The sequence below is a fragment of the Aulonocara stuartgranti genome (assembly GCF_965226115.1).
Source record: "Aulonocara stuartgranti genome assembly, chromosome: 20".
NCBI lineage: Eukaryota > Metazoa > Chordata > Actinopteri > Cichliformes > Cichlidae > Aulonocara > Aulonocara stuartgranti.
Genome location: NC_138956.1, coordinates 3,748,975 through 3,762,902, shown reverse-complemented (window position 1 = coordinate 3,762,902; position 13,928 = coordinate 3,748,975). Strand labels below are relative to the sequence as shown.

Genomic DNA, 13,928 nt, shown 5'->3' with positions numbered 1-13,928 from the left:
AAAATGTACACGATAATTATCGTCCTTAAACCAACAACCACTTTATTTTTATTTATTTTTTTTTTGTTTGTGAAGTGAGCTTTAAAAAAGTACCTGAAGGCAGCATCAGAGGTCACGTCCTGGTGAGAGACTTTTAATGTAGAAAATGCATTTACTTTACAGTAAAGCATAATCGTATGTTGTTAGACAGCAGAAAATGTTAAACTTTGGCAAATATAACTCACTCAACAGATATAAATTTACAACTGAACAAGATGTCAAAAAAAAAAACAAGTATAAAAGAGGAGAAAAGATATACACGGTCACGTGTACACAGGTTCTAAATAAATTTGGATCCTACAACGTCATGAAAACACCCTGGGCTTTAAAAATACACTATATCCCCCAAACGGATGCTAATATTGTATTTCAACTGAGAAACAACACTACATAAAAATATAGCAATGACCATTTTATTTATGTAGAACATTTCATTACATGTAAACTCAATACGCTTAACATAAAAGGTCTGCTATGCCTTAAGGTATTAAAAACAACAAAACAAACTTTGCAAAGAACTAAAATAACACACACACAGTTACCAGGTGTAAACTTGGAAGAAATAAAAAGATATTGAGTCTCTTGGTGAATGTTGAAATAATTGTAAAAGACATCAGTAGGCAGCTTGTTCCACAGAATAGGACCACAAGAAATGAAAGCTTGGATCTAATTCTGGGAAAAAATCTCCCCCTGATGGTCTGAGACAGCTAATCGGGTTGTAGACATTGAGCAAGTGCTTCATAAACTGATAGAAGGATTTTAAAGGTGACTCTGTGTTGAACTGAGAGCCATTGAAATGGATTAATATGTTCAAATTTCCATCTATGTGTAAGGTGAAGTTGTTCTACTGATAATTTGGACAATCCAACAAATAGAGCATTACAGTAGTCTAATAGTAGCTGTACTGAAAGTATGGACCAATTTCTCAGTCAGATTGAGATATACATTTTTTGTGAGATTGGGGGGGGGGGGGGGGGGGGGGTGATAATTACGAACAAATTCTCAGTCTTTACATTTTCGGACCAATAACAAATATTTCGGTCTCTGTTTAGTTCTAAAAACTTTCAAGACATCCTCAAAAGTATGTCTCTACATTCTCTTCAGTAATGCAAATATCTTATTAACTAACATCCATCAACAGTCTAACTTTTTCTGACAGAAAAAGCCGCTCTGTAGCTAAAAGTCTACATCTGAACACTTCCTCTGTGCCTTGGTAGAGTGATCTGCTCAATTTCATCATCAGAGTCTTCCTCTACTAGTCGCTGGCGTGAAGATGATGACTTAAGGGGAACCGAGTCGAATCCGTCAGATGTTCTCTGGAAACATATTGATGGCAACATGAAGCAAGGTAAGTCAGCTCAAGTAGCTCAATGTGAACGGGAATGAGGGGGTTACTGACCTCGCGTGAGAAAGACTTAATTTTGGTGAAAAAGGATTTCTTGGTGAGGTCCATGAGGTCGTCCTCTGCATCCTCTCCCTCCATTATTGCACAGCTGTCTGCGGTGGGCAGCTCGCACTCCCTACCCCCAGAGGTCATCATCAGCCTGGAGTATTTATACTGCAGCCTGCAGATGGGAGACAACAGGAACAGCACCTTGTTCTCTGTTTTGTCTTTGATGTATTTAACGGTTTGGATGTGCCAGCTGTTCTATAAACACTACAGGAAGTATAGAGTGTGATAGTCTCACTTGCGTGTCTTTTTCCAAAAATAACAGATGAGACTGATGAGCAACACAGCAGCAACGGCTCCAGTGGAAACACCAAACTTGAGCCAGAAATCCAGAGTCACGCAAGCGCTGACTTTTTGTGCAGGCAGCGGCTGTCCTCCGTAACACTGCACAGGCTGCTGCCACACATAGGTGGTTCTCTGAAACACACATGCGAGCATTTAGTCCAACTTTCCTCCCTCGTCTGTCTTGAGAATTATGCTTTCTGGTGGAGAGATCTGATAAGCAGAGTGCTATCAGGCTCATATTGTTCAGTTAGCTACAGGCAGCAGGAGATTAGCATTTAGTGAAAACTAGACTTTTGATGAATGAGCTTGAGATATGGTAAGCAGTATGCTAACTGGACACACTGGAAGAGTGAGCTTAAACTGAGTGCTATCAGTCTTCTCATCTTACCTGCTGGAAATTGTAATTCACATTATGCTGAACTGACATTTAATCTCCATAAAAGATGCTTGTGCTTCACTTTAAATCACAAGGAAAAGTGCACTTTATCTCTTATCTTAATCATTGTCTAAATATTTTTTCTGTAATCCAATGCAACAAAAAATATTTTTTTCTAATTATATCTTTCCATAAAACAACATGAAATGTGGAAAGATGTGATGATGGATCTGACGCAGAGGAGGATTTTTGGCAGTATGTCTGCGGGTATGGAGCATTACCTGTATTCCCTGGATGCAAGCACTGACGATTTCTCTGTAGTGGTTTTTAGTGCAGAGTGGACACGCATGCTGGCTCTGCCACAGAAAGTGGAAAGTGCAACCATCGCATGTCCCCTCTGAACAGTTACTGTGGAGGAAAAGAAAGTAAGACAGACGGTCAGAGGCTTTAAAAACGATCTAAGGGGAGTCACTCTGTCTGCAGCTCTGAATGTGACAACTATTAGTGCAAAAAAAACGGCTGCTGTTTGTCAACAAAGCAGTCGCTAGTCGACTCTAGACAGGTCGAAGGTCGAGCTCGGTTTTTGTTTACAGCACCTTGGCAGCATGATGCGATTTTTAGCGGTCACTGTGGGATCGCATCTCATCCTGACTGTAGCTGACCGGCCTTGTTGACAAGACTGAGTTGCGTCACTGGACCTGGAAACATCAAAAGCACACGCCAAGTGAGAAATTTTAAAGTGCTCTTGATTCTCTGTTACATTTTAATTTCTAAAAGATGATCAAAGCTTCTTTTTTTTAATGAATATTTACTACTGAACCATCTACATGGATCAACAAAATGAATGAATAGCTGTGAGCTCACTTACTTGTAATAGAATAGAACATCTGGCAGGCCCAATGCTGCAGCGAACATCCACTGTGGAGAAGAGATGTTACCAAGTGTCGTCTCAGTGGTTACACCTTTGGAATTGGAATACATGTGCCATTATGATATATTAGATATACAAAGTAAAGTATATTTGATACAATTATGGCCCTACACTCCAGCAGAGTAAACACTCCACTGTTCAAAAATAGTAGCTGAAACACTTCTAGTAGCATCCTTAGGGTTATTAATTTATTAATTAATTTTAAAAAAGACCTGTGCTAATCCTGAAAGCAAATGTCCAGAAATTGCTTTTCTGGAGCACCAATGACCTTGAACACTGAGGAGCAGGAGAAATGCAAATCCTCACAGCCAGCTTAATTATTATCTGAACACACTTTTCAATAAATGATTAACAAACTCCTGCAAGTGTCTCATTGTATTTACAGCAAAAACCAAAAACCTATTCATTCAGTTCATACCAATGAGTGAGTCACCAATAAGGAAAGGCTGTGAGGACACAAGGCTCTGACTCCTGATGTCAGAGGGAACCACAGTGGACTGACAGACATAACCTTTGACCTCTCTCCCACTCTCTGTTACGTTATCCACACAGGAAGCTGGCATTCGGCCCTGTGAGAGAAACACAGCAAGATTAAAATGCACGTCAAACGCAGTTCTGCAAAAAAGAAACGTCACTTGGACGGTTGCCTTCTCACCTCTGTCCCACACAGGCCCAGATTAAAGCGATGGAAGTACCGCAGGCCTTTGCTGGTGAAGCGGGGGCTGCTATGGACGCTGGTGACGTTGGCCAAAGGAGAGAAATCGTAGTGCAGCAGTGCTCCTTTGCTTGTGCGCAAATCCAGTATGCAGTCACTGAGACAAGCTGTATAGGCCTGAAGGACGAGGTGAGCGTGTCAGCACACATCATACACTGAGAGAAACACCTCACGTTCTGTCTGTGGGAAAGCCAACTATTATAGCTGGCATGTATATGGCAGAGACATATGATTTCCTTTGCTACTTTAGAGCCAAGTATTTCACATTTAATACTTCGTTTTTCTGTTTCTGACCCTTCTGTATCATCAGTGTGATTTTTTTCCCTTTGAAAAATCGAAATAAATTTGCACAAAACATTTTTTAAGGAATAATTTCCCAAAAAATGCCAGATCTAGCAAATATTATACAAATTAAAATTCATATATGCAAATGAACATTTAATTTCATTTTAAAAAAGTAGAATTTTCAAGCAATTATTTAATGGTTCGGGCTTTAAAGAGTTAAGGAATCACTGTCTTTTGAGGATTTGTTTTCTTGAGTGAAATTCTTTACATATTTACAAATTAACGATAAACTAATTTTCTTTAATGGTAGTGAATAAAGAGCGTCTTGGATAGTTTACAGAAGCTCAACAGACATGAAATCACAGAATAAACAGAAAAATCACTTTCCACAATAAAAGATGTCAATGTTTTGGGTCTTGTGGATTTCAGACAGTAAAGTGATTGATTTGTTTGAGCATGTGGGATTAATTTGTGTAGTTTTATTGTGAGATATACCAAAAGAAATGGAAAAAAGAAAAGACAGCCTGTTTTATAGTTTCTTTCCTCATTCATGCCCCAAATTACATTACGTTTTTCTCTGTAATGGTTTTAAATCCCTCTGCACGCTGCAATTCCACAAAAAAAAGGAATACTAAAAAATGTAAAATGTGCACCTGGACACATTCATGTGCTGCTTTCGGAAAGAGTTTTTTTCTACACCTTGTTTGTCGTTGTGTTTGGCCCACACCGAATACAAGCAGCTTCCCCAACTGGTTGATCAGTCCTAATGAAGGTGTTTGGCGGGCACTTCTGACACGCTCCTGTCCCGTTGACCATGTAGTGTCCCGGTGGGCAGAGAACACAGGCAGACCCGGCCTTAACAGACGTCAGAGCACAGCGGCGACACTTCGTGGCCACGCCTCCGATGGCGTTGGTGATGACGATGGAGTAGATCTTTGCAACATCTGCGCTGTAGTTCCTCTCCTGAGGGAATAGAAATACAAATGTGCCCTGCTTAACAGGAATGCAGTTTATCATTTAGCTCTATTTTATAGTCAGTATAAAACGGAGAGAAGGAACAGAGAGAACAAAGGTCATTTAGACTGAAGTGAACGCACAGCTCCAGACTGCCATCTAGAGACTCGGTACAAAGTTCTCAACAAATCAACCACAACCAACATGACACTGCAGCAGGTGGTCACAGCAAATTCCAGTTAGGATTAAAAACATGGACAGACAGTTGCAAACATATTATTTGCAGTATTTATTGCTTTGTGTTCTTGCCCTCCTGTCAAATCTCTCTGCAGGTAAATTTAAACCTTGAATATTGCTGCACTTTTAAAAGCTGACACGTTGTTTTTATGGCTGAAGGTTTGGTGTGCGTGCAAGGGGTGCGAGCGAGAGGTTGAGAAGAAGAAAGATGGGGAGTAGAGGAAGCAGTAGTAGTAGAAGAGGAGGAATAAAAGAAGATAATTAAGTACGATCCAGTTCTGAAGCATTCCCCAAACAGAAGACCGTAAAAACTCCAACATCTTAATTATACATTAATATGATGCTCTTATTTTATTCATCTAAATGTGAATAATTGAACTGATAACCATGAGGTGCATTAGTGACTTTATTGTATTCTGATTTTATTTATTCATTTACTCCACATTAAAAGGAATAACTTAAAAAGTCCAGTTGACTGAGGGAGAGATGGATGACTGAAGATAATAATGACTGTCAAACATACAGCCCGGGGACCAGAAATGGCCCTGCCAAAGAGTCCAATGCGGCCCACTGGATGGTGTTAGAATATTAAAAAAGAAAAAATAATTTTTTAAGTTTCTCTGTATTTAGGTCAGTTTTACAGAAGTACAGTTTACTGACAAAGAAATCTCTCAGAGCCGAGCATAAAACATGTAAACAGGTGAGTAAGAAATAAACCATAACAGTGAAGTTCCTGTTTCTACCCTTTTTTATTTTATTTCGTTTTATTTTTAAAAACAGTGGGTCCAGATTTTTTCCTGTATTAAAAAGCACATTCTCTGTAAATTAACAGTAAATTTCTGTTTTTAACTACAGTGCAAAGAGTACTTTAGTCATTTATTTTTTAAAGCATATGCCCAAAAAGCCATGCTGGCGTTATCAGGCAGTGCTGTAGTTTCACTGGTCCACCCAACTTAATATGAAATTACCCACTGTGTGGATCTCAATATAAAATGAGTTTGACACCCCTGGTCTAAATAGGGAGTCTGGAAAAAATTTACTTTTGAAGCTGAAATATGAATTTGCTAAGAAGGAAATAAATCAACCTGAGTAGGTGGGATGCGTGTCTGTATCTCACCGTGCCATCTGTTCGCTTAAACGTCCAGGTGAAGCTGACGGTGCTGTTGCTCTGGATCAAGTAGGAGTATGACTGCTTGTGGTTTCTGCCATTCCAACGCTCCACCACATCATTGTTCCACTGATTGTATCCCTACAGAAACAAAAGCACATTCATTCATTTATTCATGTGCACATTATACATCCTGAAGGAGTCATGCTACAAAAATGTTGGGACACCATCCTCACCGCCAGGAAGTAAAGTTTACAGTCAGCTGTACAAATGGTCTCAAAGACGAAGGTGATGCGAGATAGCTCACTCCTCTCAGCGTCTTTGACCATGGACTGAGGCAACCTGTGAAAACCAGCGGCGTTTTATTAGACGTCTTTAACAACTCAAGCTCAAATTTGAAGAGAAACTTTTATGTTTAGTTCTTGTTTGACTTCACCTGTATCCAGGGACACTGAGCGTGAGCATTAAATAGTCTGTGTCCTGGTCCCCGGGGGTGGTGTAGATATACTCTCCAGCCACCTCCCACGCTGCCATTACAAAAGATAAAAGCTGTAAGATACATTTTATCCCAACAGCAACGTACACATGCAAACATACTGTGGATAAATTTTGAAACCAAAGCAAACTAGTTTAATTTTTAAATGAATTCCTCTAACCTACTTACAACTAAGGATCTATTACACAATTCACTTCAACCATTACATACGCTTCTGAAGCTGATGTGCAGGTTTCATTCTTGGCCTTGGAAAGTTTGCAAACTAGCAAATTATTATCTGTGCCTCAGGCTGTTTAATCACTTTGCTATCTTTCTACTTTGAGAAGTTCTTCACCACAAGTTAATGATTATGTCTATTCACCCATAGTAAGAGATCATCAGTACATCATGAAAAGGTCAGCCATTTGTCACAGGGTTAAATCACAGAAACAGACAACTATTCACACATCTTTAGACTACAGGAGGAAACCAGAATACTGAACTAAGCCAATGCAGACAGGAGGACAACATGCGCACTCTACACAGAAAGGCCTCAGACTGGATTCAAACCCCATTCTTGCTGTGTTAACCAATGCACCACCATGCCACCTACACCTCATTCTCTAATATTAAGGTTCTCACCAGTACGCCGGTTAGAGTCACTGAACACTTGATTGTAGACGGTGCTCTTCATGTTGGCTGGCATCGTGTTCCACCATTTGTACTCAAAGCCCACCACCGGTTCTGTGCCAGCAGGGCACTCGGTGCAAACTGAGCAATCAGTGGAAAATCACATCAGGATATTAGGTCATTAGTGTCAACAATATTAGACATACCACCTTAAATCTTATGACATTTCCTCTCATGCTGTCTAAAAATGTAACTAACTATTAACATGATTGCCTTATTTTTTTAATATCACACGATCAAGGCCAAAATAAAACTATAAGGCCGACATCAGTAAAACACAGTAAAAAGGAGCGGAGTGGCTCTAACCTGTGCCATTAGAGAAGGATCCGCTGGGACAGGGCTCACAGGTGGAGGAGTTGGAGACAAAGAAACCCGGGTTGCATGGCGGACAGGTTTGCTTCTCCCCTGACGCGGGAAGCTTCAGTGCTCCTTCGACAGTCTCACTGCAGATCTTAGGCTCGATCCATTTGTACATGAGCTGAGTCTGAGACACACACCAATACACAAAAAGAAGAGGCAGCAGTGGCAGCGTTACAGCTCAATCAGATCATTTATGTTAAATGAAGCCTAACATTTACACCAGTGCGATTTTTAAAGAAAAACCTCCACTGAGCCAGCAGGAGCTCTACTTCCACGTATCATTACCTTTCCCTCAGAGTCACAGGGGGTGTGGGTGTAGAAGTAGTCACTGCTTGTACATGCAGGTCTCGGTTTGCAGCTCGCTGAACCGACGACTGGAAATGTTTTTGGATGAGGAAAAACGCACAGCACACATTTAAGTCCAGAGAAAAGATTAACTTGACCACTAAGCAGTAACTGCTGCATTTGCATGTGTGTGGAACGTAGCAGTTGTAAGTCTGTAAGAACGCTTTACTCCACCTGGACAGAGATAAGCAAACGGGCATACCTGCGTATTTATCTTCCTCGCATTCATGGCAAGTAGTGGCACCTTTATTGGAGTAGGTATCAGCGGGGCAGGGGGTACAACGTGCGGACCCTGGGTTTGCACTGTGGGTGCCGGGTTTACAGTGGAAACACTCTGATGTGTAGGCCACCCCTGGAGAAAACCAAAAAAAGTTAATCATTAACAGAAACAACGTGTTGGTGGGAAAAGGGAAAAGTTTAGGCCTGCTGCACTCCTATCTTACCTGATATCTGAATGTTTCTCAGCAGCACAGGTTTGACAGCACTGCCCTGCAGGGAGTATGCTATAGTTCGCCAGTACAACACATTGTTGCCCTTATTTAGTTCGACCTGTACAGAGACAGAGTGGGGCATTCATTTATTCAAAAATTCCCCAGGGCTGGCCTTGAGTGCACTGAAATGCTAAAACTGCTTCCTGGACAAACCGTGTATTTGCTCCAGCTGCTCTCTGAGATCCGCATCCACCGGCTGTTAGAGTCTGTCGACTGACACTGGTCATTCTGAACCTGCAGGAAGACGAGAACATTTCACCAAATACTCACACCGAAAGGTGATCTGTGTCAGCTGAAGCAGCAGTCATTTACAATCCTTACAAAGAACTCAAAGTAGATGCTGGTGTCAGGATAGAAATATTCAAAGGACAGACTTCCAGGCTGTTTCAGGTTCACGGCGTAGGACAGCGTCGCAGTGCATTCATCTGTGTTTGAGGCTATGTAGTCACCCTTTGGTGTCCAGGTTGAGCTGCAAAAACATCAGCAAGCAGCAACAGTTTAAAAAGGTTTTGAAAATTGATACAGAGGGCCTCAATCAATCAGATAAATCTTGACAGGAGGAGGGAGGGGGCTTGGTACTGTGAATACTAACTTGGAGCAATCCGTTTGGTCATTCCCCTCATTCGTTATCACGCCGTGAGTGACAAAACCAGTCGGCAGGCTGTCCCACTCGTCAAAGGCCACGCTGGTGCCCAGAGAGTAGGTGCCCGCAGCACATTTCTGACACTGCTGTGACTGCATATCAAGATACTCCCCCTCATTACAAGAGAACGCTTAAAGGAGACAAAGCACATGCTGAGAATGGAGATGTGCACCTGACAGTGAGCGTATCTGTTGTGCAGATTGAAGACTTGGAGAAAATGCCTGAAATAAAAGTAGGTTACTGCTTACTGCACTGAGTCCCTTTGACAGGATCTGGGAGGCCCGTGCATATGTCGGCTTTGTTGGGAACTGCAACTCTCCATCTCGACCCGAGGACGTCACACTCTGTGTACTCAAAGTGATAATCTGACTGCAGGGATGAAACACAGGTGTGAGTTTCACACAGTTGGACATAAAAGCACACAATGGATAACTTGCACAGCCGGAAGTGGGAATAATAACTGTAAATTTAAAAAAAAAATGCAAATGTAAATAAGGATTATTTTGCAGTTTATCTGCCCATTTTGATTCCTCACATGTTCAGCATGTAAATTCCTCACACACAGGAACACTAAACTCATTGTTGCACCCTTGTTTTAAAAAAAACAAGAATTCCAGGTTGCCTTATACTTCAGGAATCTTTTCGCCAAACCAGGACAGCCTCTTTTACAAATAAAAGCGGAGGCTAATATTTGCCCAGGAGCCCGTCTCAACTGTTATTTTAATCACGTTTATCAAGGATACTGCTGCTTCTCTGCAGCCTTAAGGGTTTACTCAGCTGAGAGGAGAGATGCTGATTCGACCGGTCCCTTTGTAAACATTTAATTTAAGTGTTCTCGAAGAACTTTGAAGACAACAAAAGCTCTCAGTCGAATGACAAACACAGTCCCACCCATAATGAGGTAAATTGGGAGGAGACAAAACATTTAAGTTAACCTCACTGAAACAAGGCATGAACACACAGCAGGCACAGAGCGTAAACTGGAGATTTGGTCACTGGTCAATAAAAGGATGTGCTATTCCAAGGAAGGTCATCTGCCACGCCAATCTACACCCACACAGCTTCATGGGATTAATAGTTAACAGAAACACAGCAGCAGCTGCACTCCTCCATCCTTGTGTTTTTGAATTAGAGCTGCAACATTAGCTGTGCTAGGGTATCAAGTGAATGCAGGTCCTGGGTGGGAGGATTTGATGTAAAAATGCATCGAACTGGAGATGTGCTGTAGCTTAATTGCCCTCTTTAAACAAACACAGGGAAACCAGGGCAACGGGACATTATGACCGCTGTGCCACATGGTGAAATAAACTGGGCTGAAAACAAGAGTCACAGAGGGGAAAGGAGCACCTAGCAGGACTGCTTTCTGAAACTGAAATAAAAGCCTAGAGGTCCATATGGTGCAAAGTGTGCTGATCAAAAGGAGTGGTTTGAGTATTATCTCAAGCTACTCCTGTTATGCAAACTGACCACAGATATGGAGGCTGTAAGAGAGCGAGCAGGCTGTGTAGTATGTGAGACCTCTAGTAAAACAAGTGTAGGAGTACTTTAAACACTTGAAGGGGAAACATATGTTCAATCTCACAAACTGCTCAAACAAACTGCTGTTTGTGCTCATTTTAGTGTTTGCTTTTAGTTTAAAGAGTGATTCAGCATTTCACTTGAACATGTGTTACATCAAACATATGTGTGTTTTCTAGACCAACCTTTCAACCTTTCATATATTTGAAAGTCTGAAGCACACACAGCACATGTACCAGCATCTGTCTGCACCCCCAGAACTAGAGTGAATTATAAATACAGCTGGTTTGTCGCAGCACACGCATGAAATAAATCCCTTGGTGATTTAGAAATGACTGAAATCACAAAAACGAATAAATAAATAATATGAATCGCCTCACCTCTTTGCACATGGGCAGATCCGCGGAGGTTTGCAGAAAAAGCAGCCACAGCAGGCAGTGGCTCAGGTGTGTCAGGCCGGGCTGCATGGTCACCTGCTGTCGGTGCTGAAGTGATGGAGACGAAGGAGAAGAGGTCTGACCTGCGCCCTCAGGTGCTGGAGGCGCGGCTTCCCTCTCACACTCTGGGATGTGATTGGCTTGGTGTTTTTACTCTGAGTCCGAGTTACCTTTTAACGATCACCGTTTTCCTGTGAAAGGTTTAACCGGAAGTTTGCTGTTGCTGAGAAACCGGGTTGTAAACGTCTTGCTTTAGCTAGAGTCGTTTAAAGGCCGCAAAAAGAAAAAATCAAACAAAGTAATCTGGACCAGTGTTTGTAGATCTAAATATGTCAAACCGGGATCCTTTCCCCTCTCCGAGGGTAGAAAACGACCTCACTCTCTGCGGCTACAGGCCGCAGCAGGTGCGTTAGCTTTAATTACTATAACTTTATCTCCTAAAGAAACCTCCGGGAGGCGTTATTGATGCTTTGTGTTCAACAAGTTATACCAAAATATACTTTTTACACTAGTAGCACTTTATTATTAAGAGTGTACTATGTTTTGCTTTGTTTTTTGTTTTGTTTTTTATGAAATTAGGGTGTAATTTACTTGTAAAAGGGCAACACTTTTTTTTTTGGAAAGAAGTAACAAGTTATACTGTGAGTAATTTTAAGAAGTGAGTAAGTACCGAGTATTTTAGCCGAGAAACTAACGATATTTCCAAATTTTGCATGATAAATATGGTGTAAAAAGAAGAAAGAAAGTAATTACATATTATTAAGTGTACATGATGTTTTTGATTTCACAAAAACTATACTGAAATTTTACTTTACACTGGGGGAATTACACCCTTAGTTGCAGGCTGTATTACAAGGTCTTACTTTTTAATAAGAATACCATCTGGGCCTTATAAATATAAGTATAAATGTATACATAAATATTCTAACACATTATATTTTTGTTCTTTACTTCCAGTGTAAGTTTCCTATTTTCTTAGTCTAAAGGACTCTGTTCCACAAAGCTTTTTGGTCTGTTTTGAAAAACTGGGATGCTACAACTAGTGTTTTCTTTTGTACCTAATTGTTTTCATGAGAAGGTCACATTTACTCATCAAATCTCTGTTTACATCTCACACATAGATTTTTTAGTACTAACATAAAATATTTAATTTCAACATCAGAATTGTAGTATCTATTTATCTATTTTTTTTTAAAACTGAAATGAACAGAAGTACAGAGCCAGAGGAGCAAATAAATATCTTGTTGTCTGGATTGGAGCAGATTATTTGGCTCCTTTGTTACTTTTATTGTCATTTTAAAATATTAATGACATGTTTTTTTTTTTTAACTTACCGGGGAACACGGTGGCACGGAGTGACTCACACAGTCCTAGTATTCCCCTGCTGAAATTATGTATAACCACTGCTTAACAGTGTGATAAATAATTAAGGACTGAAAAGTAGATTTGGACACGGGTACCTAATCCTTATAATGTCACTTGATATGTAGGTAACTGATAAATGAAGTAAATTAAATCTAGGTATGCAGTATTTAAAAATACACGGTAAAACATTTCAAAGCATGTTACCTAGTGCACTTAGTTATTGTTATCTAATGAAGTTATTAAAAAAATTAACTTAAACAAATAAGAATTATAAAAACCATTTGTAAGATTTCATTCTACGTGGATGTCGTTCTATGCTTAAAAATGTAAATAAGTTTGAAATTTGGAATCTATGCATATTGTTTCTTTGGAAATTTGGAATTAGTCTTATTTCTTATCCTGCAGAAAAAAACATACAATAAACCAACTCACATCGCCCAGACTGAGGAACCTTGGAGTCGCCTCCACGACACAGCCACTGTGTCCAGCACCCAGCGGAGTATTTTGAACTGTACACAGGTATGTCGTCAGCATTCACTTATGAAACCACAGAAAGGCTGAAGTATCTCTACTTTGAACGACTGATCTGTACTCAACCACAGACTCCAAACGACAGCCTCGACCTTCAGCTAAACGCGGTCTACGATCACCACAAGAACTGCTTCTGGAGCAAGAACCAGATTTTGTACCAGAAGGAGACTGTCTCTGAAGACCACAGGCGGGTGTTTGTGATGTTTTGGCAGTGGTGCATCAGGTAGTTCAACTGTGTTAAGATTATTTGTATGTACTTTTACAGGAAAGAGGCAAACTTAGAGATGGAGGAAGCAGAAAATGGAATCACAGTGTGGGTCGACAAACAGAGGCGCTCTATTCGCATCAGCTGACACACAGGTAAAGCTTGGTTAAATCAATCACAATGAACTGCAAATGTTTCATCAGCTCAGAGAAACCTAATACTTCTAAAACTGCAACTCCAACCCTAATCCACTGACCCTGGGAGGAGTGTGTCTTTGTCTGGAGTCAGGTGTGTCCAAATACAAACACAATGCACTTATCTTTGCTTCACAGGCGTCTTCAGACAGGGGCTGCTCTACAAAGCACAAGAACTTCAGCTCCGCATGAAGCTTCAAGAGCTAACATCTCTAACAACTGCTGACCTCGGCCCTGAAAATAAACGAGTTCTTTCAATGCTTCTTTATTCTGTTTGTGTTTTTCATTAAAGTG

General features: G+C 40.7%; 2 protein-coding genes across 3 annotated transcripts; one reads left to right on the top strand and one right to left on the bottom strand.

Annotated features, from left to right (window-relative positions):
- Positions 1–438: 438 nt before the first annotated feature.
- Positions 439–11,375, bottom strand: elapor1 (endosome-lysosome associated apoptosis and autophagy regulator 1). The gene is made up of 22 exons (XM_082517956.1): positions 11,283–11,375; positions 9,633–9,753; positions 9,334–9,514; positions 9,063–9,210; positions 8,895–8,975; positions 8,694–8,799; positions 8,453–8,602; positions 8,191–8,279; positions 7,852–8,029; positions 7,498–7,626; positions 6,817–6,907; positions 6,617–6,722; positions 6,390–6,521; positions 4,781–5,044; positions 3,737–3,913; positions 3,500–3,650; positions 3,019–3,112; positions 2,747–2,848; positions 2,432–2,558; positions 1,728–1,906; positions 1,439–1,604; positions 439–1,355 (listed from the first exon to the last, which is right to left on the bottom strand). The coding sequence occupies exons 1-22, from the start codon at positions 11,367–11,369 to the stop codon at positions 1,224–1,226; spliced, it is 2,991 nt and encodes a 996-aa protein (XP_082374082.1). The 5' UTR covers positions 11,370–11,375; the 3' UTR covers positions 439–1,223.
- On the top strand, positions 11,357–13,904 carry cfap276 (cilia and flagella associated protein 276). 2 transcript variants are annotated; one of them, XM_082517958.1, is made up of 5 exons: positions 11,357–11,434; positions 13,110–13,223; positions 13,307–13,422; positions 13,501–13,595; positions 13,773–13,904. In XM_082517958.1, exons 1-4 carry the CDS (start codon positions 11,396–11,398, stop codon positions 13,586–13,588), a joined length of 357 nt encoding a protein of 118 aa, XP_082374084.1. In that variant the 5' UTR covers positions 11,357–11,395; the 3' UTR covers positions 13,589–13,595; positions 13,773–13,904. The 2 variants fall into 2 exon arrangements, with proteins under 2 accessions (XP_082374084.1, XP_082374083.1); XM_082517957.1 differs by lacking the exon at positions 11,357–11,434 and adding an exon at positions 11,662–11,743.
- Positions 13,905–13,928: the final 24 nt, after the last annotated feature.